Source organism: Aotus nancymaae, unplaced genomic scaffold (assembly GCF_030222135.1).
Source record: "Aotus nancymaae isolate 86718 unplaced genomic scaffold, 86718_ANA_hifiasm-v0.15.2.pri h1tg000032l_0, whole genome shotgun sequence".
NCBI lineage: Eukaryota > Metazoa > Chordata > Mammalia > Primates > Aotidae > Aotus > Aotus nancymaae.
In genome coordinates, this window is record NW_026988445.1 from 25,818,373 (window position 1) to 25,841,956 (window position 23,584).

At 37.4% G+C, this 23,584-nt stretch overlaps 1 protein-coding gene across 8 annotated transcripts in view; it reads right to left on the reverse strand.

Annotated features, from left to right (window-relative positions):
- The window catches only part of RGS7 (regulator of G protein signaling 7), a 556,614-nt gene that overhangs the window by 498,174 nt on the left and 34,856 nt on the right, over positions 1–23,584 (reverse strand). For 5 of the 8 annotated variants that reach the window (XM_064383646.1, XM_064383645.1, XM_064383649.1 and 2 more), the window contains exon 3: positions 10,982–11,029. The exons of the other annotated variants lie outside the window; for them this stretch is intronic. In XM_064383646.1, the coding sequence (XP_064239716.1) occupies positions 10,982–11,029 (48 nt within the window). The remainder of the gene's footprint in view (positions 1–10,981; positions 11,030–23,584) is intronic. 8 annotated transcript variants of the gene reach the window in all.

Sequence of the window (23,584 nt, forward strand, 5' to 3'; positions counted from 1 at the left end):
CCCTTACACAAACACCCTTGCATACCCATATACACATATACACACACATCCTTACACACATACTCATATGTCCACATGCATACATGGACAAACCTTCACACATTCACCTTCACATGCACATATACACACATGCACACACCCTTTGAAGCACAAATACACACATGTGCACACACTCTTACACCTATACACACATGCACACACCCTTGTACACATACCCCCACATGCATGCACACATATCCCCACATTCACACATATGCATACACCTTTACACACACAGCCTCACACATGAACACACACCATCCTGTGTGCCCACACACACACTGTCCTGTTGCCCACACACACACACACACATATATATCCACTCACATACACATAAAACCCTAGATACCTAGTTTGGAACAGAAGCGGTTAATTGGCAAAACATGTTATGTGACTGGTGTCCCAGTATTTTCTTTCAAAGCACACTAACAACCAGGTAATTAGATAGTTTGCAAGGGAGAAAGGCTGTAAAAATGAAAGAAAAGTACTTGGCAGGCAAATCAGTATTTGTTCACCTGTTGAATGTGTTTTGTTTGAATAATTTTTTTGAAAGATTCTGTTGTGTTTCCCATGATTTAGATATTATTTTTCCAGCTTTGCTATAATTATTACCATAGAATGCTCCTGTTCCTGCCCAATCTCTATTTGCAGTTTAATGAATGAGTCATTTACAGAGAGAATCCTAAGACTGTCCAAAATACTATGAGTGAGTCCTGAAAGTGCACTCTTTCTATTCCCTCCTAATGAATTTAAACGTGTTTGAAGAAAAACTTGCAAACTTCATGAGCCTATTAATAGCTCCACAATGAAGAAGAATCTAATAAGAGCTCAATGCAACCAACTGTCATGGCAGATAAATAATACATGTTATATTTTTAAAAACCAGGCTTTTTTGAGTGCATCAATTATCCTGGTACTTCCCACTTAGTAAAAGCAGTGAGTAGGCCCTTTAAATATATTTATTAATTCACCGAGAGATCTCAACAAGCTTTAGGTATTCATTCAAACCAACTAAAATACGTAAGTATCCTTTAGAAAATTAAAATCGAGATAAAGAAAAGATAAAAAGAGGATACTGATTATTCATCACTCATTCTATGGAGGTCCTTTCATTAGGCCCTATTTATAAGTTAGGTCAAGACATGAATGTCTCTACCATGAAACAGAAATTCCACAGGAGTAAGAGCACTGTTTCTCTGATGTATCGCCCAGAACCTGCAGTATCTGACACAAAACAGATGCCCAATCAATACTTTTGAAGGAATGACTGAATGAATGGGATATCTTCCCAGAGAAGTGGTTAGTCCCAAGTTCCATAACATTGAGTGGGTGTCCTCAGCCAAAGTCATCACCTCAGGGTACAGAAATAGGAGACAATAAGGAGATGTGTTTAAATAGGATTTCAGTTATATGTTGATACTCAGCTCTTCGCCTCATTCCACTGACTGATTTCATTCTTATGATTTTTATACTTAAAATGTTTGTGCATATGGATGCAAACAGCCTTACCCAGGTGAAATTAGGTATAACTCTGGATACAATTATCTTTATTCTTTTTTAAGGGCCCGTTTCAGGCAATTATGCCACTTAGAAACAGTGCCATTGCAGTTGCTAGGGAGATAAGGAGAATGTGGGGGAAGTGAGGGGCACACTGAGTGTTTTCTTTAGCCTGCAGTCCAGGGCACAGTGACCAGAAGGGAGAAACAGCCTGTCCTCCCAATCAAATCCCTTGCAGTCCAGTGAGTACTGAAGTAGTCATGATTATGTTTTGGTATTTAGCCTAGAACCACCAAAAATATCAGCCTAAAACAGCTCTATTCCAAATACTTCCATGTTATTTAACTTGTCAATTGTTAGGAAGCATGGGGGCAATTTTGTGTTTTGACACGGATATGGATTAAGCACCTGGGTGAAGCATCCGCTTTGCAAGGTGACAGCAACAAGCCTGCCAGAGAACCAGAGCAAACTGTCTTTTATCAGCTGGTCTATTACCTGAGAGACCCAGAGAAGACTGTGCTCAGCTATGTACCTACTTCAGCGGGCTTGGGCTAGACAGCTGCTGAGTATTCTCTGAGGTTTCTATCATGGCCTGGATCCAAGTGCTCTTAATCTAGTAGATTTGACCATGACTCTGTCTGCTTTTTCCAGCATGCTCTCCAGGCCTGTCCATTGATTCATGCCGCAAGTACTTACAGTGAGTCTACTGTGCGGGGGCCCTCATAGCTTAATGCACACAGAAAAGACACTTGGTTCAGCAAAGAAAAGAAAGGAGGATTCATTAAGAGAAAGCTAGCTAATGCAGAGTTTTTTCCCAAAAAAATTTTGAAGCTTTAAAAAAATTGCACGAACTACCTCTTAGAACGTTCCTTTGTCTTCTTGCCCTCTGTCATTTTCTCTAAACTGAGAGCAGCGATCAGCTATGTGAGAGTGGTATTAATGAGTGAACACTTGGCAAAAGAGGAACGCAAAAGCTGGCCATGGTATTTTCTTTGTATCTCTCACAATAATTTCTCCTGTAATATTCAAGGAATGCAAGCAGTCAACAGAAAATGACAAGAATAAGGCTGGGTGGCTCACGCCTGTACTCTTAGCACTTTGGGAGGCCGAAGCCGGTGGATCACCTGAGGTCAGGAGTTTGAGACCAGCCTGGCCAACATGGTAAAACCCTGACTCTACTAAAAATACAAAATTAGCCGGGCGTGGTGGTGTGCGTCTGTAATCCCAGCTACTTGGGAGGCTGAGGCAGGAGAATTGCTTGAACCCGGGAGGCGAAGGGAACAGGGAGCTGAGATCACACCACTGCACTACAGCCTGGGCAACAAAGGTAAAACTCCATCTCAAAAAAAAAAAAAAGAGAGAAGAAAAAGAAAATGACAAGAATAAATAACGTAAGGGGTCTATGAGAAACAGAAATCATCCAATTGGCCTGGCCATGTTGTAGTCTTCTGTAAAGAAAGTTCACTACCAAAAGAAATTCTTTAAGTGCTATGGGATCTAGTGTTAAGATTTCAGGCATCTGACATTTGCCACTCGATACAGAAGATATAGACAATTAACCCATTTTTTAAAGTGTTACTAGAATGCTCTATGTAAACTTGGTAGAATGTAAAGGTCTGAGGAACACTGTGTTATAATGTTATACTTTGCAGTGCCTTTTCCTGTAAAGGAGTCCTGGTTTACTGAAAATGCAGGAAAGTGATGCAGATTGTGATGTTTGCTTCTCTGGCACAGGAGGCAAGGCAAAATGCAAATGTTAGAATTAATCTCATTTTACAACATTGCACTTAACACGTGCATTGAAGTAGCACAGATTCAAGAATCACCATGATTGCCTTAGTTTAACAGCTTATGACACAGTGCCCAGATTCCTTTTAATTTAATTTAAAAGAATCAATTTGCCACACTGGCATAACTATCCTGAATAACTCTAGTGAGTGGCATTGTAACACTATGGTCAGTGCTATTCACAAGGTAGCATTTCAGAGCAGGATAAGAAATGTGGCAGCTCAAAAACCACATTAATGCTGCTCTGTAAGCAATATTCCATTACAATAAGGTATATTTCCCAGGCAGACAATGTGTTTGCTACCTCTAGATATCTAAAAGGTCATTTTTTTTCCAATCAAACTTTCATTACAAGAAGACAATAAACCAATACTTGTGGTCATTCTTTTCTTTATTAAAAAAAGTCAAGAACTTGAGAAACTGACTCTAAGTAGCATCCTATTTTCTAATGTATGCAAGCCAATCATTTTCTGTTAAGTATATCTATCTTAGGAAACAGTGTATATGAAGACCTAGACAAGAAGGTTTGTGTGTGTGTGTGTGTGTGTCTGTGTGTGTGTGTGTGTGTGTGGTGAGACAGAGAAAAAACATGCAACACAAGAAGACAAGAATATGTCTTTTTTTTAACCAATGTACTGCCCACGACAGTCATGAAAGTGATGAAAATCCAGAACAGCATGATAGATATCATAAAATTACCAGACAGTCAATGACTGCCCATGCAAAGGAGCTTGGAGCAGTAACTGATGAGTGAATCATTCTCAGCCTTTAAATGCTTCTCTTAACAATTGAGAAATAGCCTATTTCCTATTAGATTTGTTGTTAACCTGCAATTTTAAAATCCTTAATTTAAGATCCTGTGTTGCTTTTAAAAATTCACTATTTAATCAAAAACAGGTTTACTCTGCTATGAGGAATATTTTTCCCCAATGAAGGCTATGTAATGCACATTTGCAAAACAGTGGTCAAAGAAATTAGCCAGCCTCCTCTCATCTTGATCCCTAAAGTTGGTGGAATGCAATGGAAGACAGAGGATTGGGTCTGACTAAGGTTCTAACATGGACTAATTTTGACCAACCAGGTTTTCATCTTCTGCCATCTTTTGATTCCTCACTTATAAAATATCTTCCTCAAAGAAGTAATACAAGTTTAAAATGAGATAAAAATGAAACTATCAGTTGAAAAGCATGGACAATTAAAAGCATTGCTACCGTTAGGTATTTTGTTAGTACCTTTTGAAAACACAATTTGTTTTTCTATAATGACTAAGGCATTCCTAAAAATTACACACTACAGAAAATTGATCAATAAAACCACAGAGCTTAAGAGAAAAGAAACAGGTGCAACGCTCTAAAAAGTTTACCTGTGACACATAAAAAACAAAGACAGGAACCTAATAAAAGTGGTAGCACCGTGTTTCACTAGTTAATTGGCTAAGTAATACACACATACCCCAATAGTTTTGTATTTTCAAGACAATACATGATTTCTATATTGACAAAGACCTGAAAGTTGGCTTATGGAAGTGAGCACGGCAAGAGCTAAAGCCTGGGAGTTATTGAAAAGTGGTAGAAAGTGGGTTGTCTGAAGTTGGAGAACTATAATGCCAGATGGAAGTGGTATGCTCATATTCTGAGGCCTGAACTATGAGGTAACTGGTAGATGTTTGAGAAAAGGGCATTTTATGTATTTCTATAGGGCTCAATTCAGTTTTTTTCATTCACTCACAAATGAAATCATGCATAAACAATCATGAAATTCACATTGCATGAGAATTGCTCCCTAAGATATCAATTGTGTTGGAACAAATTTGTATTTTCAAATGAGCATTATAACAGAACTGATGGTATCATGAAATGTGTCCCCAAACTGGAAAACAAAATCCCAAAATAATTAAGTGAAAATTAGCTGGTTCTCTTTGCTCCTGCTACTTAAAGGGAATACATCCACAGAAGAAACATCTCCGTGCAGCTCTGCACTTTTCTCTTATCAGCAAATAAATGAATATTTGATGGTTTGAAAACTTACAGCCTTCAAACATGAATTTCATCACACCTCTGTCTTCCTAAGAGTATTATCTGAACCTCACAAAGGACATTTGATTAGGATATTAAGACCAATAACCAGCAGATTACCAAATATAGAGAGATTTTACTTTCATTCTGCAATCATTCAACAAAATTTTCATACCCAATCTTGATTAACTCAGTAAACACTTATTGCACATTTGTTATGTCTGGCACCATTCTAGGCACTGGTGATGCACTGAAATGGAACACAAAAGGGAAAGTGTCTTCATGCAACTTGCATTCTAGTGAGAGAAACAGACTACAAACAATGGCACATTGATCCATATACCGGCCTTGTGCTTCCTTTAATGCACTTTGTAGATATTGCATTTTTTATAAACTGAAAGTGTGTGACAACCCTGCACTGAGCAAGACTCTCAGTGCCATTTTACCAACAGCAGGTGCTCACGCTGTGTCTCTGTACCAAATTTTGGTAATTCTTCCAATAGTATTTCAAACTTGTTTGCATTATTGTATCTGCCATGGTGATCTGTGATCAGTGATCTTTGATGTTACTACTGTAACTGTTTTGGGATACCAAAAACCATGCCCCTTTAAAACGACGAACTTAATCCATGAATGTTATATGTGTTCTGACTGCTCCACCAACCAGCTGTTTCCCTGTCTCTCTCCCTCCTCTCAGGCCTCTCTATTCCCTGAGACACAACGACATTAAATTTAGACCAATTAATAATGCTACCATGGCCTCTAAGTGTTCAGTAAAAGAGTCACACATTTCCCACTTGGAATCAAAAGCTAGAAGCATGAAGCTTAATGAGAAAGACATGTAGAAAGCCAAGATAAGCCAACAGTCAGCCAAGTTGCAAATGCAAAGGAAAAGTTACTGAAGAAAATTAAAAGTGCTACTCCAATGAACACATGAATGATAAGAGAGTGAAACAGCCTTATTGCTGATATGGAGAAAGTTTTCTGTGGTCTGGATAGAAGATTCAAAAGCCAAACCCTAATCCAGAACAAGGCCCTAACTCTCTTCAATCCTATGAAGGCTGAGAGGTGAGGAAGTCACAGAGGAAAATGTGATAGCTAGCAGAGGTTGTTGGTTCATGAGGTTTAAGGAAAGAAGTCATCTCCGTAACATAAAAGTACAAAATGAAGCAGCCAGTGCTGATGAAGATCTGCAGCAAGTGATCCAAAAGATCTAGCCAAGAGAATTGATGAAGGTAGTTACACTAAATAACAGATTTTCTATGTAGATGAAAAGATGCTATTTTGGACTTTCATAGCTAGAGAGGAGAAGCCATTGTCTGGCTCCAATGCTTCAAAGGACAGGCTGACTCTCTTTTTAGAGGCTAATGCGACTGGTGACTTTAAGTTTATGCCAATGCTCATTAACCATTCCAAACATCCTAGGACTCTTAAGAATTATGCTAAATCCACTCCACCTGTGCTCTATCAACAGAGCAACAAAGCCTGGACAATGCTCACAGTCACCCAAGAGCTCGGATAAAGATCTATAAAAAGAGTAATGTTGTTTTCGTGCTAACACAACATCTACTCTGCAGCCCATGGATCAAGGAGTAATTCCTACTTTAAATCTTATAAGTTAAAAGAATACATTTTGTAAGTCTATACATAGACAGATGTATAATAATATCTATCTATGTAGAGAGTGATTTCTCTGATGGATCTGGCAAAGAAAACTGAAAACCTTCTAGAGGATTCACCATTCTAAATGTCATTAAGACCTTTCATAATTCATGGGAAGAGCTCAAAATACCAAAACTAACAGAAGTTTGCATGAAGTTGATTCCAACCCTCATGGATGACTTTGAGGAGTTCAAGGCTTTAGTGGTGGAAGTAACTGCGGACGTGGTAGAGATAGCAAAAGAACTAGAATTTTAAGTGGAGGCTGAAGATGTGACTAAATTGCGATAATCTCATGAAAAAACTCGAATAGATGAGGACTTGCTTCTTATGGATGTGCAAAAAAAAAAAAGTGGTTTCTTGAGATGGAACCTACTCCTGGTGAAGATGCTATGAAGATTTTTGAAATGAAAAGAAAGGATTTAAAATATGACATAAACTTAGTTAATAAAACAGTGGTAGGGCTTGACAGAACTGACTTCAATTTTGAATGTCCTACTGTGGATAAAATGCTCTCAAACAGCATAACATGCAACGGAGAAATCACCCATGAAAGAGTCAGTGTGGCTAACTTCCTTGTCATTTATTTTAATTGTCATAGCCACTCCAGCCTTCGGCAACCACCACCCTAATTAGTCAACAGCCATCAACATCGAGACAAGATCCTCCACCAGGAAAAAGATTTGCTGAAGGCACAAATAATTGTGAATAATTTTTAGCAATAAAGAACTTCCAAGTTAAGGTGTGTACATTGTTTTTTTAGCCATAATGTTCTTTGATATTTATTAGACTACAGTGTAGTATAAACTTAACTTTTATATGCACTAAGAAACCAAAGAATTTGTGTGGCTCACTTTACTGTGATACTCATTTATTGAGGTGATCTAGACCCAAACCTGCAATACATCCAAGGTATGCCTCCAATACATAAAATATATGTGATGTTATAAAGTAATAAATGTTATGAACAAAAGTAGAGAGCAAGGGGAATCAGAAAAATATAAATGCCTCCCTTGCAGGGGATTTGGTAAGAGAAGTAGAGCAATGGTCGGACCCACACACCACAGGGCTTTGTAGGTCAAAGGAAGGGGAATTCATGGACGGTTTTGTGTAGGCTGTAGCATGAGTACAGAAAAAGATCATTTTCACTGTACTGTGGGGAACAGACAGAAGGTAGATACTTTGAGGGCCACTTGGGAGCCCTTTGCAATAGTCTGTGCAAGAAATGATAGTAGTAGCGGTGGAAATGGTTTAAAGTGAGTAGAGTCATGATATATTTTAAAGGCTGAGCCAGGGAAACTTGTTGATGTTGAATACAGAGTAAGAAAAAAGACGGCATCAAGAATAGCTTCAAGGTTTTTTATTTAAACAATGAAATGGGGGTAGCTTTTTTGTTGTTGTTGTTTTGAGAGGCAGAAAAAGGTAAGAACAGACTCGGGGTTGGGGGAGAGAGGAATGCCAGAAATCAAGATAGTCTTAATAATAGCCAAAAATCAATCGAAGAATGAAAAGGGAAGCTTCACTTTGAATTTCTTTTAATTATATGGTGATCATTTTTTTGTGTGTAATTTACTTAAAGTGGCCCTCTTACACCTTGCATTTTCCCCAGCAGTGTTCTCCTGTCAACAACTGTCTGATGTCTGCTAATAGCTAAGCCCTATAGCTTTGAAATTTCAGAATGGGGAAAAGATACATCTAAAAAATTTAATGATTAAAAAAAGATAGTGATAACCAAGCCACTTTATTATGGTACTAAACATCTGAATGTAGTCTCTAATGTTACTGTTTTTTACTAATTTTAGCTAAATACATTCCATAATACCAACAACTCCCACTTATTAATTTTCTTGCTCCAAGTTCTAACAGTTTTTGTGGAGTCTCTGGTATCTTCTACATATAAGATCATATCATCTGAGAAAAGAGAATTTTCCTCCTTCTTTTCTGATTTGGATGCATTTTATTTGTTTTTCTTGCCTAATTGCCCTGGCCAGGACTTCTAGTGCTATGCTGAATAGAAGTGTCAACAGTAGGCATCCTTGTCTTTTTTCTGATCTTAGAGAAAAAGCTTTCAGTTTTTCACCATAGATTACGATGTCAGCTGTGGCCTTTTCATATATAGCCTTTATCATCTTGAGGTAAATTCCTTCTACACATAGATTATTGAGCATTTTTATCATAAAAGGTTGTTACATTTTGTAAAATGCTTTCTTTGTATCTTTTGAGATTATTATGATTTTTTTCCTTCATTCTGTTGATACACTGAATCACATTAATTGATTAATTAACATCTCCGTTGCTGACATCATTAGATGTCTCTTTTTGGATTATCAAGGTTTCAGACTTCTGCTTTTTGGCCACTCATCAGTTGCTGCTGTTGGATGTATTTTTAGGTTCTAAATATATCTTACAGGGACAATAATATCATCATCTCCTTTGCCAAAGCAGAAGATAACATTTGGCAGTAAACACTGAGTCATATGCCATCCCTGTTCTCCTGAGACTTCCTTTCAAGGCCTTGGCTTTCTCACACAAACAAAATCCTTTCTTGGGTATTCCACATGAAAACCATCTCCTGCCATCTTTGTGCCCTCACTCACTTCACCTTCCCAATTGAGAGTCTGAGCATAATACTCCTTGAATAATACATTTGTCTATGTGTTATAGACCTATCCCCGTCACTCAAGAGGTTGTAACCAAAGAGTAATCATTCTGATAGAAATGGGCAAGTAGAGACATATGTAGACAAAAAGTTAAAATTGTTTGGTCAATATTGGAATTCAGCAATCACACACTAACAGAAGTATCTCAGTTTTTAAAATAATGATAAAATTATAGAAATCATTAATAATCAAGTCTTTAAAATAAGACTTGGTTGAAATGTATCAAGTGGATGACATCAAAGAGCTCTCCATTTTAAAAAGTCATTTCTTTTTTTTTTTTTTTGAGACGGAGTCTCGCTCTTGTTACCCAGGCTGGAGTGCAATGGCGCGATCTCGGCTCACCGCAACCTCCGCCTCCTGGGTTCAGGCAATTCTCCTGCCTCAGCCTCCTGAGTAGCTGGGATTACAGGCACGTGCCACCGTGCCCAGCTAATTTTTTTGTATTAGTAGAGACGGGGTTTCGCAATGTTGACCAGGATGGTCTCGATCTCTCGACCTCGTGATCCACCCGCCTCGGCCTCCCAAAGTGCTGGGATTACAGGCTTGAGCCACCGCGCCCGGCCAAAAAGTCATTTCTTATATTTGACGTTATGTTAAAGTATTTCATGTGCATATATGCCCTTACCAGCATCTAAAAGGCTTCTATTCTGAGAACTTTCAATGTGGAACTGTTGTTTTATAAGCAGAAATGATCAACATTTGTATTATTTTTTAATCATTATAAAGTTATAAATATTCAAATATTCAATTATTTGCTTCATTTACAAAAGGCTATCTAGACTTAACCCTCTAAAAATGCATGACACTTAACTTTCTGTTTAAGGAAAAAGTAGAAGAAGATGATCAAATGAAAGACACCAAACCATCAATTACTCCTCAGGAAGACATGTGGATCATGTGTGATTTTTCAACTGTTTCACCAGATTGTTAAAATGATTAAACCAACAACCTGAGCTGCAACCTGAAATCCATACAAGTATGATGGCACCAGAGCCATTTCTTACCTTCTAGAGATTGCAGAATGGTTGCCTCTGTCAGTTTTAACTTGGTTGGATGATAATATTTGATATTAAAAGCCTCATGGTTATCAATAAATGTTAGCTTTCTTCTCTCTTTCTAAACTAAAAGCCATTAAATCATGATTTATTACAAAAATGTGACTTGACGTTGATGTTCCCATGTGGTGCATCCATGAAATGTGAACATGAAATGCTAATATAAGAAAACATACAAGAAAGCAAATTTTACTGTTAATGGTGCCTGTTAAATGTTGGCATAAAAATACTCCAAGAAAATACACCAAAATATTAATGGTGGTAGTACCTCTAAAAGCTGATGTTTCCAAGTTTCCATAATGATTGTGGAATACTCCTGGAATGGAGAAATAAAACTTTATTAATAATATTATTATGTTGTTATTATTATTTTTAGAGTCAGGGTCTTGCTTTGTCCTCCAGGCTGGAGTGCAGTGGTATCCTGATTGTTCACCATAATGTCAGATTCCTGGCCTTAAGCGATCCTCCTGCCTCAGCCTCCCAAAATGCTGGGATTAAGGCATGAGCCATCATGCTTGGCCCAAAAGTTTATTTTTTAAAATATAAATTTTAAAAAGATAACATAATCATATTTCACTTTACTCATTACAGATATTCCAGAAAATTTTTATAATTTAATTTTTGTTTTTAAAAGTTTGAAAATGTCTAAAGGAAGCTAACTACTCTCCCAGTGTTTTCCCAACCATGCTGAATTACTTGTAGTTCCCTGAAGCATCACACTAATTCCAACTCTGTGCCCTCATAGGTGCTGTTCCTGATATACTAAGCCCCTTCTCTATGTTCCTCATGTAACTATGAGTTTTCCTTCCAAACCTTCTCCAGGAACACTTTCTGAGTTCTCCAGCACAAAATAAATGCTCATCCTTTGGAGAAAGCCTTCAATGCATTCAACAGTAAGCACCATCACACTATAATAACTGTGGAAAGTGATTTAGCAAAGCACAGTGCCTTCTGAATAAAGAGATGAATGAATGGATAAGCAACTTTGACATTTCCATAACTTAAACAAATGGTTGACTTTTTTGTTTTCTCTCACTTAAGTGACTGGCTGTTTGACTGGAGTGTTAAAAACAAACTAGGTGTCTTTACACCCTCAAAAGGGTGAGCACGATCTACACAAATTCAATCTGTGCATTTAATTAAATAGTATCATTCAATAAGCATTAACTGATGGCACTGTAAGTGCCAGGTTTGGTATTAGACACTAGAACGTGGAAAGGAGGAGCAGTGCTTCTTTCCTCAACAAACTGAGACTAATAAGAATGGTCAGGCAAATCCACAGCTGCAATAGTTGTTATAAGTGCTGTGTTGAAGTATGCACTTTCTATAGCAAGTGTGGGGTCTGGGGACAAGCCTTCTTGGTTCCAACAATGTATTAAACTAAAATGTAGTTTCATTTACTATACATAGCACAATAGAGGCTGTACTGGACAATTGCCTAATATCATCAATGCAAATACTCAATGTTATGTGATTAGAATGGGCATAAAAAATAGCAAAACCTGCTGCTAACAATGGCTCCCATTGGAATATTGGAAGACACACTGTCACTCACTATAGAAACTATAGAATTGGAAAAGATAATTTTATGAAGATTTTATAAATTTTTAAAACTGGTGTGAAAGTATTATTTTCCAAATTCAGTTTGTAGCTGGGGTGGGGGGAGTAGGTAGTATAAATTTCTTCTTAAATTGTATCATGATAGAGAAGTGTTCTTTTGGATTCCATTGTTGTGGACTAACCAAGTCACGTTTTGATATGTCAACTTTGAACATTATTGCTCTTCCTATCTTCCAAAGAAATAAACTGAAGAAATAAAATTGCCTCTCTCTAGAAGAACCAATAAGCACAAGTAGTTTCTCATCCCCACAGCTTTCTGTTTTCAAGCAATTTGGAGTCCTCAGGTGGATTCAAACTCAATTCCCTTTCCACTTCACTCGGGCTCCATGCACTCCCACAGATATGAGGTTGGATGAGCACATCAGACTCACTTTCCAAAGGCATACTGAAAAATCTTCATCCAGATTAAAATATTTTTTAGCTATTTCAACTTCTGCATCTTTCAAACTTCTCTTTCTCAAACTGTAGAACACTGTCATTTGTGCAGAACAACATGAAGATGGGAAGTTGTGGTCTTCAATTATGCCAGAATTAAGACATATATTATGTATTTACCACCAACCTTAAAGAATAAACTGCACCTTGATCTAATAACCATAATTCTAAATAATCTTCTATAATCTATGACATACACAGTAGGCAGATAGACTTCTAAAAATATAACTCAATCAGGGCTCAAAAATGTTGCCCTGATTGACAGTGTATAATTCTTGCTCATTAGTTGTGAAATGAAGTCCAAACCGCTGGTCTAGAATTCAAGCTCCTCGCAAACTGGCTCCAGTCTGCCTTCATTGTTGATCAACCACATGTCCCTTGCAAAATCTGTAATCCATCCCCCAAAGACTCTGTGTTGTTCTCTGAGCCTTCAGAGAACTCTTCCACCTCTGTGTCTGCCCTCTCACAGGTTTTCCCACTTGACTAACCTTCCTCCCATTTCACCTATTCAAAGCTAACTCATTAAAAGCCCTCCTCTCTGAAGCCTATCTAAATTATCTATCTGAGAGCAATGTCTCTGTTCTGTACATTCTCACTCTGCTGCCGTATATGTCTCTTGCCACCTCTACCACAACTTGTTCACCTTTATAAGTCAACTACCCCAAGAGTTAGCACATAACAGATGTATAGTAAGAAACCTATAAGTAAGTGGCTTAATCTTTTTACAAAATGATTCAGAAGGCATCTCAGAATTATTTCATTTCTCCACATGGTCATACATACCCACTACCATTATTTGATAGATTAAGAGGTTGCAAGATATTGGTTAACTCTATATTCACCCTTCCACTGATATTAAATGTTGTTTTAGCAAGTCAATCTCCGACAGCACCTTATCTGCCACCTGTTTGATTCTCATACAAAGAAAGAGTATATTAAAAATGTGACATTTGAAAATCCTACTTCCATAAGTTCAAGATAAGCAGAAGTTTAGCCTATCTGCCACCCTGAATTCAATTATCTACTGCATGTGTTGCCTTCATGCATAAACTGGGCCTTGATGCTTAGCCACCCCTCGGAGATTCTTTAAGTTTCAACATCAGAAAATTTTAGGCATAGAATGGTAAGTACAAACATGGCTACTACTGAAGATGTTACTCTGGAAATACTTTTAGATCATAGAGTACTTAACTGCTATACAGTCATATCACCAATAGGCTTACCTTTACTACAAGATTTTTTTAAACAAAATGTAAAATACAGGTACTGTAATTCATGAATTCCAACATAAAGGACAAATAAAAATAGGATCATGAATATTGGTCAGACTTTGAATTTTTATACTGTAATCTAAGAATACTCGGAAGGACAGAAATCAAATTGGTAGGACTGGAAAATAAAATGATTTCTAAATTCTACTAACAGTAAAAAAACAGAAATATAAATCTTACTAAGGCAGAAAACAAAAAAACAAGAGATTTTCATTATTTAGTTTAATCATTTAAATATTATATTTATTTTCTTAGACTACAAACTCCCCAAACTGCTTTGATATTTTCCCTTAAAAATAAGAGAGAAAACATGAAACATCTGATTTTGTGATAATATAAAATTTCCTGATATGTTTTTGTGGCTATAAGTGCCAATGAATATACCAAGTTCTGAATAATATGTAATGTTTTAAATATCAATAGATGTTGTGACAATTTCTTTCACTTAAATTGTGATGTATTTTTGCAAGATACAGAGTCTACCTCCTTTAAACTAGAGAGGCACCAGCCAGCGCCTGTACCACCCACTGCCCTTGTTGAAGGTGCAGGCCTAAGAGGAGAAGGCTCACAAATGCACTCTTCACCTTCCTCCCTGACCCAGGTATAGGAATAAGAAGTGAATCTTCACTCAGAGTCAGCCAATGCACAGACTAGCCAGTGGCAAACCTCACCTAAGTAGAAAAGGATAAACTGGGCAATCAGATTTGAATCTCAAAAACCTGGATTAGGAGATCAGAAGAATGAACTAGTGTAAGTCAGTGATATGAGCGAGTCCAAGAGACGAAGCAGAGGGAGAAAGCTAATCAGTGGGAAACAAGTAAATGAAGACGCCTGGAGAGAAACAGTGCTGCCAACAGAGAACAGACACGAGAGCTGTCCAAGGTCCTGATTCCCTGAGGTTCTGATTCCAGTCAACCTGCAGGTTTACACCCATCCTGAAATGTAACCCAACTCCAATTCCACAGAGTCATAATGGACTTAAATGATTTGGACAGAGACAGAAGTCATAATAATATAATGTAACTCACTGACAGGCCCCTTTGGCTAAAAGGCATAGGCAAACAGTAATTTTTAAAAGCCCAGCTGCCTAAGCCTGAAGCCCAGCCCTGTCATTTATTACCTGTGTGGCCCTAAGTAAGTTATTTAGTCTCTCTTAGTCTCCAATTTCTCATGCTTAAAATGGATATAATAGCAATGCCTCAAAGGGTTATTATGAGAAATACATGAGATGATGAATGTGTAGTGGTTGGCACAGACAGCCTCCAATGTTAGATGATGATATAAGCATGATGATGACAACAACGATCATAATTTCCTTTTCCACACTGGCATAATAGCCCAATAGAGAAACAAATTAGCTTTAAATTTAAGCTAACTATAGTTACTTATTACCAGCTTGTTCACTTAAAAAATAGGTAGACTATCAGAGTTAAGATTTTAAACCTCAGACGCATTGCCTTGGAGACAGTTGTGAAGAAAGAAAAAATACATATAAAAGCAAAAACCAAAACAACTTTTTACTTAAAACCTAGATTCTTTACTTTTCTTTCTACCACCACAATTGATTCTAAATCTCATGTATAACCCATCTTCTCTGCAAAAGGTATAACTCATGCACTCATTACCCTCATGGAGATTTTACGAGGGTCTCAACATCGAACTTTCTGCCTTCTAATATGTGTACCCTTTTTTCGCTATATCAGAAGAAAAACTTCTAATTCACAGTCACTTCTAATTAAATACGTTTCTGGAACACACCACTGTCTGCTGAATAAAGACCAGATTTCCTTAGAATGACTGTGGCAACTTTACACAATCTGATCTCAGTTCCTCGCTTCACCCCCTACCTATGCCCACCAGCTTTCCATGGTCCTTTTCTCATAGCTACTCATTTTCTCTGGCTTTTTTCCTTGCCTAGGGCCTTTTTCTGACTTATAGGTCTGGATAAAAACATAAGTGTTTGGCCTAAGTTTTGATGTTCAGTTCAAAAGTTCTTTCTGAATAAAATGCCTATCTTTATATTCTGACCTAATGATTTTATTTTCTTTGGTCAGAGTATTCTGTATTTCTATTAAAAGACATCACATTCTACTATAAAGTTATGGATACATCTTTCCAAATAAAAGCAGTAGCTATATTTTAAATAAACAGTGATTAAAAAAAAAATCATGAAGTTCATAAACAAGGTAACCCTGATATGGGAAAATTGTTGGTAAACATATTTGAAACTATTCTGTAGGATATATTTGAATTCCCCCATGTCCTCATCCACAGCCTAACTCTAATGAGATAAAATAGAATCCAGTCGCTAAGGGGAAAAAAAAACAATTGTTTAAACAGCAAATATTTTCTCTATTTCAAAGTGAAAACCTTTCCTAATAAGTTGGTGTTCCTGAGCAGAAAAAGATGAAATTAGATATAAGGAGGAGGCCCTGAAACCCTTTTCGATTAATTGTTACTAAAGGATCACAGTGATCCAAACTAGCAGAGGTTCCTTGTGCCTATTAGTTACAAAGAGCTCATAAGTTAGGTACTGTGTTGTTGACTGAATCCGCAGTCTGCCTCTCCACAGTTATACAAAGCTGTAAATATAAAAATGCAAAACAATCCTTAGACAGTAAAAAGGGTATTTCTACTGTTGACATGAGAGTAGGTGGTAGGAAGAAAATGAAAGGACCTGAACAACCTCAAGGTATCTTTCATGTATGCCTAGCAAGCTGCCAGCCACAGGTGCACACACTTACACCTGCTTTCAAATAAATCTTCACTGACTCTCGCTTCATTTCTATAGGAAAGGAGCAGCATGTGTCTGTTGGCAAGACATTCTCCCTCCATTTGGGTTACTGGCAACCTTTATATAGAGACCATTTGGCAGACTCCATGACATCATGCAGGGATTTTAGATCTGGTATTTGTTGTGCATGCATCTCTCATGTTTTAGGACAACATTCTGATCACAAACTATTCTCCTTTTTTCCAATGATCATTAAATATTGAGACACATACAGAGGGGAAGGGAGGAGGAGGAAGAGGAGGAAATGGAATAGAATATCTGTAAGTCTCTTACAGGAAAATGTCAATATTTCTTACTTCTCCAGGCAAACAAGATGACTTGAAACAACCATTACTTTTTTCTTTTTTCTCACTATGCTCCTCTGCCTTCTACTCAAGAGGCTACACTGTTAAATAAACTAAAATACAGAGTGAACGGATCTACTGACAAAACAAAGTAAGCCCTTTGTTGCTTCACCCAGCAAAGATCGCTTTCCTAGTGATTACTAGCTTCCCCAGGAAAGTCGTAATACTCTCCAAAGTCAGTTTCTCCCCGCTCCAGGATTTGTACCCAAACAAAGGTGTCTCTAGGAACCTCATATCCAGTTTCACCACTAATTGGCAGACTGAGGGACAGAAGAAATCCCACAGCAGCCTCCTCCTGGGATCCTGGTTGTGTACGTACATCAGCTTCTTGTGAAAAGCAAAGGAACACCACTGTTAACCTGGCTTTCTCTCAAGATCCTCCAGAAAGAATTGGATAAACCACAGGCTACCTTCTTGCTATAAATAACCTCTTCCTCATTTTTATATCAGCTTATTAAATGTAGAGAATCCTCCAGCTATATCACCTGCTTTCTTTGTTTCTCCATGTATCAGCAGGCCTGTCTACAACAGCATTTCCAAATTGTGTGTATATTTGCAGTCTGTACTTTACCTTGTTCTTTAAAAAATGTATTTGATATATACCTACATTATTATTTGTCTCGTTTTATCTCTTAAAAACATGGAAGGCCAATTAGAAAGACATATTAAATGTCAACAATTAGCAAATTTCAGAGAATCAAAAATAACTGTAGAAAAAGTAGAATCAAGCCAGGCATGGTGGATCACGCTTGTAGTCCTAGCATTTTGGGAGGTAAAGCGGGGCAGATTGCTTGAGCCCTGGAGCTCAAGGCTAGCCTGGGTAACATGATGAAACCCCATCTGGCACACGCCTGTAGTCCCAGCTACTCAGGAGACTGACGTGAGAGGATCACTTGAGCCTGGAGTTGAGGCTGCAGTGAGCTGCAATCATGCCATAGCCCTCCAGCCTGGGTGAAAGAGTGAGACACTGGGTCAAAAAGGAAAGAAAAACATAAAGAAAGAAAGAGAGGAAAGAAGGAAAGAAGGAAGGAAGGAGGGAAGGAGAGAAGGAGGAAAGGAAGGAGGGAGGGAGGGAGCGAGGGAGGGAAAAAACTAAGATCAATTCATAGGTACAGGTAGGTAATTAGAAATTAGAATACCTAATGTGTAGTCCCTTATACTCTGTTAGAAGCAGGCCCTAGATATCAACTTCTGAACCTCGTGGTGTTTAAGGAAAAATGCAATTGATTATAGGAAATATAGCACCTGAAACAAACTTCATAAAACTTTATTATGGATGCTTTCATACTGCAGTGATGAAGGCAATAAACTAAATAGCCTAAAGAGTAAAAACATGTTAGTATAGGATTCCTTTTTAAATAATACATAACAGGCAAGAAAAAAACCAATAGCATGTTTTCATAATTCAACCAAGTATAGGGACATCAGTTGTTACTTCAGTTCCATTACGTGTCATTACTGTAATGACAGAAGTAGCAGCATCAAGAAGTAGATCTCCACAATACATACATCTGACAGCCTGCACCATTCATTGGTAAATGTGATAAGAATGTGAAAAAATGCTACACTGATAATAGTTTTCATGGTGAAAAGAAAAGCAAAGCCATTACTCCAGAGCAAAAGTTAGAAATAATCAAGAATAAATGTACTTAGGTACATTAAGGTCTTACAACTATACATTTACAGGTATTTTCTAAACTCTTATTATTGAAATTCCTACAAGAAAAATAGCTATAATTACAGATCTAAAACTCCTTACATCATTTTTCCCAATAAAATAATTATGTTTAAAACTCAATTTTTGATAGAAAAAGGTTTCTTAGAGTACAGCTATCACATTATAGTATAGACTGTAAAATAAAGTAACCATATTTTCAAAGCAGGAATAACATATGGCTTGAAAAATAATATGTGAATTTGGAAGTTTATTTTCATAAAAGAGTACAATTTATGTACATATTAAATTGCATTTGATTTTATATTTAATGGCTTTTTAGAACATGTTTATGAAGTCAGGATTGTCACAGAAAAATCTGGATTGTGTATTTGGCTAGAGATGGATAATCTTAAGGACTGTTAAAAAAAAAAAAAAAAGAGTCTCACCCAAGTTTTTCATAGGAATCCATTCCTGGTCACATCTTTTTGATATGTGGTGAGGAATTGTATTTGGAGTCTTGGCTTTACCACTCGCTACCAACCTTGGACAAATCATTTAGCTTCTAGAAAGTTTTATCTCCACATGTATAAAATAAAGGATGACCTGGTCCACTGCTTGCTCTACACTTTTGTGACTCTGTGGGCTTTTGAGAAGAACACTACTCACCTGCCAACTTTCAGCTATAGTACAGCTGCTTAGCTACAAGAAACTACTGGCCCAGCTCCACCTCTAATGTGGAATTCATATCTGTGCTGGCGGACTTTAAATCAAGTCTTTGTGCCAATGCAAACTCACATAACCACATTCTGATGGCCAGCACTTTGATCAGGTTAATTTAACCTGTTTAAATTTTAACCTTCTGCCTGCTCACTCCTCTAATTTTCACCTTCCCATAACCAACTGGTATCACGGCTGTCTGTTTTGCTGTTTGACAGCTAGGCACTCCAGCATGCTTTTTTATCTCTTAGGCATGGCTACTATCTGGGATGCTTGCTTTAATACCTTATAGTGTCTTCTTCTAACACACTTTCTTAAGTCTTATGTCTCTATAGGAACATGGTAGAAAATGCTATCTTAACTTGTTACCCCTACCCCAAATGAATCTACAGTGGGGTGATTTATTTTAGGAAAATACTCTGGAAACAAAGTTGATGCTCATGCAACTGGTCTACCAGGGCTAGCATGATTTTTTTTTTTTTTCATTCTCTACAATACCTATGCACAAACTTGTATCCAGAAATTAACAATAAATGTGAAATCGAAGTCATTACAACTTACGTTCATAAATAATACTTTCTTTCATTTTCCTTACAGGCAACATAAAGGAGTGAAAATAACCATTGTTGTTATGCACTCGGTAGGTTTCCATCCAATAAAAAGCCTTCATATCTGTAAAATGCCACTAACATTCAGTCTATCTTTCCTCATTTCCAACTTCGAGGTCTCATTTATCCCCTACTGACTTCAGGGGGTTGACTGAACTTGTATCCACACCAAAACCTTCCACACCCAAGATACTAGTGAGTTACAAACAACAATTGGTATCAAGAGAGTTACAGAAACTTTTACATATTTACTCTGACAGGATACAAAGATACTATGATTAGAAAAGTGAGAAAAGTCAGTTTGAGAAGGAATAAAAGCATTCTGTCAATAAAGATCAGAAAGTGTACAATAATCAGCTGGTTGCTTAAGGAGTTTAAAATTTCCAAGTGCTTTAGAGCCCAGTTATAGCTGCCTGGGAGTCTTCATAGATGAGATGCCCATGACTAATTTTAATATTGATAGTAATAAAACCTGTCTCCTTCCAGCATTATCCTACACAAAATAGTTCACTGCTTGTGATAGTGCAATGAAGAGCTAATCCTCTACAAAGGGCTCGGTGACATCAGAATACCATATGTTCCCTTTAATGTTATTCCATAATGACCATAAAGTGCCTAATTGTCAATAACCACTTAAGAAACAGGTCCTCTTGGGCCCTTAATTGCTGGATAATGTGGTGCTGTCCTCAGTACTGGGCAAAAGGAAGGTTTGTTTTGTTTTTGTTTTTAGCTCTAAGAACTTAGGTGAAATCCTGGAAAACATCTGACAAAGTTTCGCATGTGCTGCTGCTGGATAGATTACAGATATAAAACATACAGGATGGTGTATTACTAGGCTTTCCCACTGTATACCAGCAAGTGCTAATCAATAAATCAATAAAAATTTGCTGGCAACTTCTAACTCCAGTGAGGCCCCCATAGCTCTCTCATCTGATATGATCTGCTATAAGTGGTAGATGTCACACATCTGAGGGTGAAAGGGAGTATATCATACGATCTATCAGATTCAAAACACAACATGATGAAAAACCAAATTGAATTTAATAAAATGTAATTAAACAGATTTATACATAAAGCCAGTGTGTGGGTTTAAACAACCCACCACCAAAGCAGAACTTGAAGACAGTCCAGTTATACAGAAGCTTATCTGAAAAACAACCTAGAGTCTTCCTTTGACTGCAAGCTCAGTGTGACCTAAAAGTGTAAATGGGATGATAAAACAGAGAAGCTCTTGAAAACGCTCATACCTTAACAGAACAATAGTATCCAGAAAGTAAGTGGTAAAAGTTCCACTGTGCAATCTATTAGTCAAGCCACCTCTATAGTTATATTTGTTTATGAGAACTCTCTTCCACCCTAGAATCTAAAGGCATATATTCTTCCATACCGCACAGCAAAATAAAACCCTGTTTCTCAATAGACTCTGGGCACTCCAAGAGCAGGGAAGGAGGTGTCAGGGGCAAGGGTTGTAAAACTACCTATTGGGTACTATGTTCACTATGTGAGTGATGTTTTCAATAAAAGCCCAAGCCACAGCATTATGCAATATACTCATGTAACGAACCTGCCCATGTACCCCCTGAGTCTATTTTTACAAACTCTGTTTGTATTTACATGCAGCAAACTTTTTCATTGATCCATTAGTATATCTCTATTTAGCTTGGCTTTTCCATGATTCCTATATTAAGTATGTTCTTCAGTAGAATTTTCCTTCTACTTCTTTAAACTGTTTGCTCCAGCAAATGTTAAAAGCCAACTAAAGAGGCACTTAAAAGACAATGCCAACTTCAGATCCTCTCTATCTAAAATGGAAGAAAGTCTAATTTAAGAAAGAGGGTATTTTCTCTCACTCACCCATGTGCTGTCGATTATTAAACTGAAAGTCACCACAAAGTCTGTAAAACCTCTGAACTTCATGTTGAGGAAGAAAAAATGCTAATCAAAATTTACTGAGAATCTATTAAATTTAAAACACTGTAATATAATGATTGACAGAATGGGCTTTAAAAAAATGTAGGTTTGAATCCTGGCTCTGCTACATGCAACTTAGCCTTGGTGTGTTCCTTAACTTCTCCAAATTGTGAGTAGTTTAAGGATTAAGTTATTAATTTAAGGATTAATTAAGTTATTAATTAAGGATTAAGTTGCTGCCATAGATATTATTATTATTTATTCACTTGCATACTGTCAGACAAAGTTTAGACTTGAGTTTTCGCAATTGTGTTTGTTATTCTAGTTCTGTATTTACTTACTAGTTACACCTAATGCAGTTTCTTTAACAGGAGTAATGTAAATAAGCCGCTATTCAGGCGTAGAGCTCCAGGCAATTTCATTGTCAGCTGGAAATTTGACCAGCAATGTTTCAGAGAGAAGCAAAATGAGCAATTCAGCTTCTATGCAGATATCCAGAGTTAGGGAGGCATAAGGTGATTATTCATTCATTCACAGCAGAAAGATTTATGGTAATGCAGAAATGAAAAATATCGGTGTCACTAGAGAAACATCAATAACATGCTGCGGGACTTCAGCAGACGCAGGAGGACTTCTACTGGCCTGGGAATGCTTACTGTGTAAGGGACTAAGAGAACAATCCAGTTTCTAGACTTGTACTTTGGCTACTTCCACTGCTGAATCTCCTTCCCACCCACTGCCCCCTCAGCCTCTGTTACAGTCTCTAAATTTTAATTAGGTTGACTTTCAAACATTTATTCCAAAGAGCACTGTGTAGTTTTTCAAAGTAATCATGCAAGGAACAGTAATGGAAATTGTAAGCACAGGACTGGAGTTAAGCGAAGCAACAGCCAGTTAGGGGCTATCTAGAGGGGGCCCACAGGAAGGGTAATGGATCTGCAAACCACATCACGTAAGACATGATCACATGAAACAGAAACATTAATCCTGGAAAACAGAAGGCTTAGGGAAGCCATGATTGATGTTTTGGTGTAGGTGACACGATCTTGTGTGAAAGGAGATTAGATATCCTATGTAAATCCAGAAATGTAAATTAGAACCGTGGGAAAGAATGCCAGGAAAACAGCTTTTATATTAACATAGGGAACTAATTTACAATGGTTTGAGGTGTCCAACCATGACTTCCTCCTGAGGATGTGGACTCTTTTCCTCTAAGAGAAGTAATACAGAGGAAGAAAATTCTGGCATGCGGGGGAGGGAGGGGCGAATGAGAAAACTTCCACTGCCCCTTCACAGTCTAAGAGTCCATGAAGTATCTAACACAACCAAACATTTCCTTTTTAGAGAAAACCTAATTAATTGCGGAAAGCTGTCTGGAAAACGTTATTGTGTTTTATAGCTCCTATCTGCATATCTGTAAGCAAACCAAACGTACTGGCAGCTTCACCTTCCTCGGTGACTTTAGTATTGTCAATACAGTAAAGCCTCCCCATTCTCCATGCAATTTGACATGA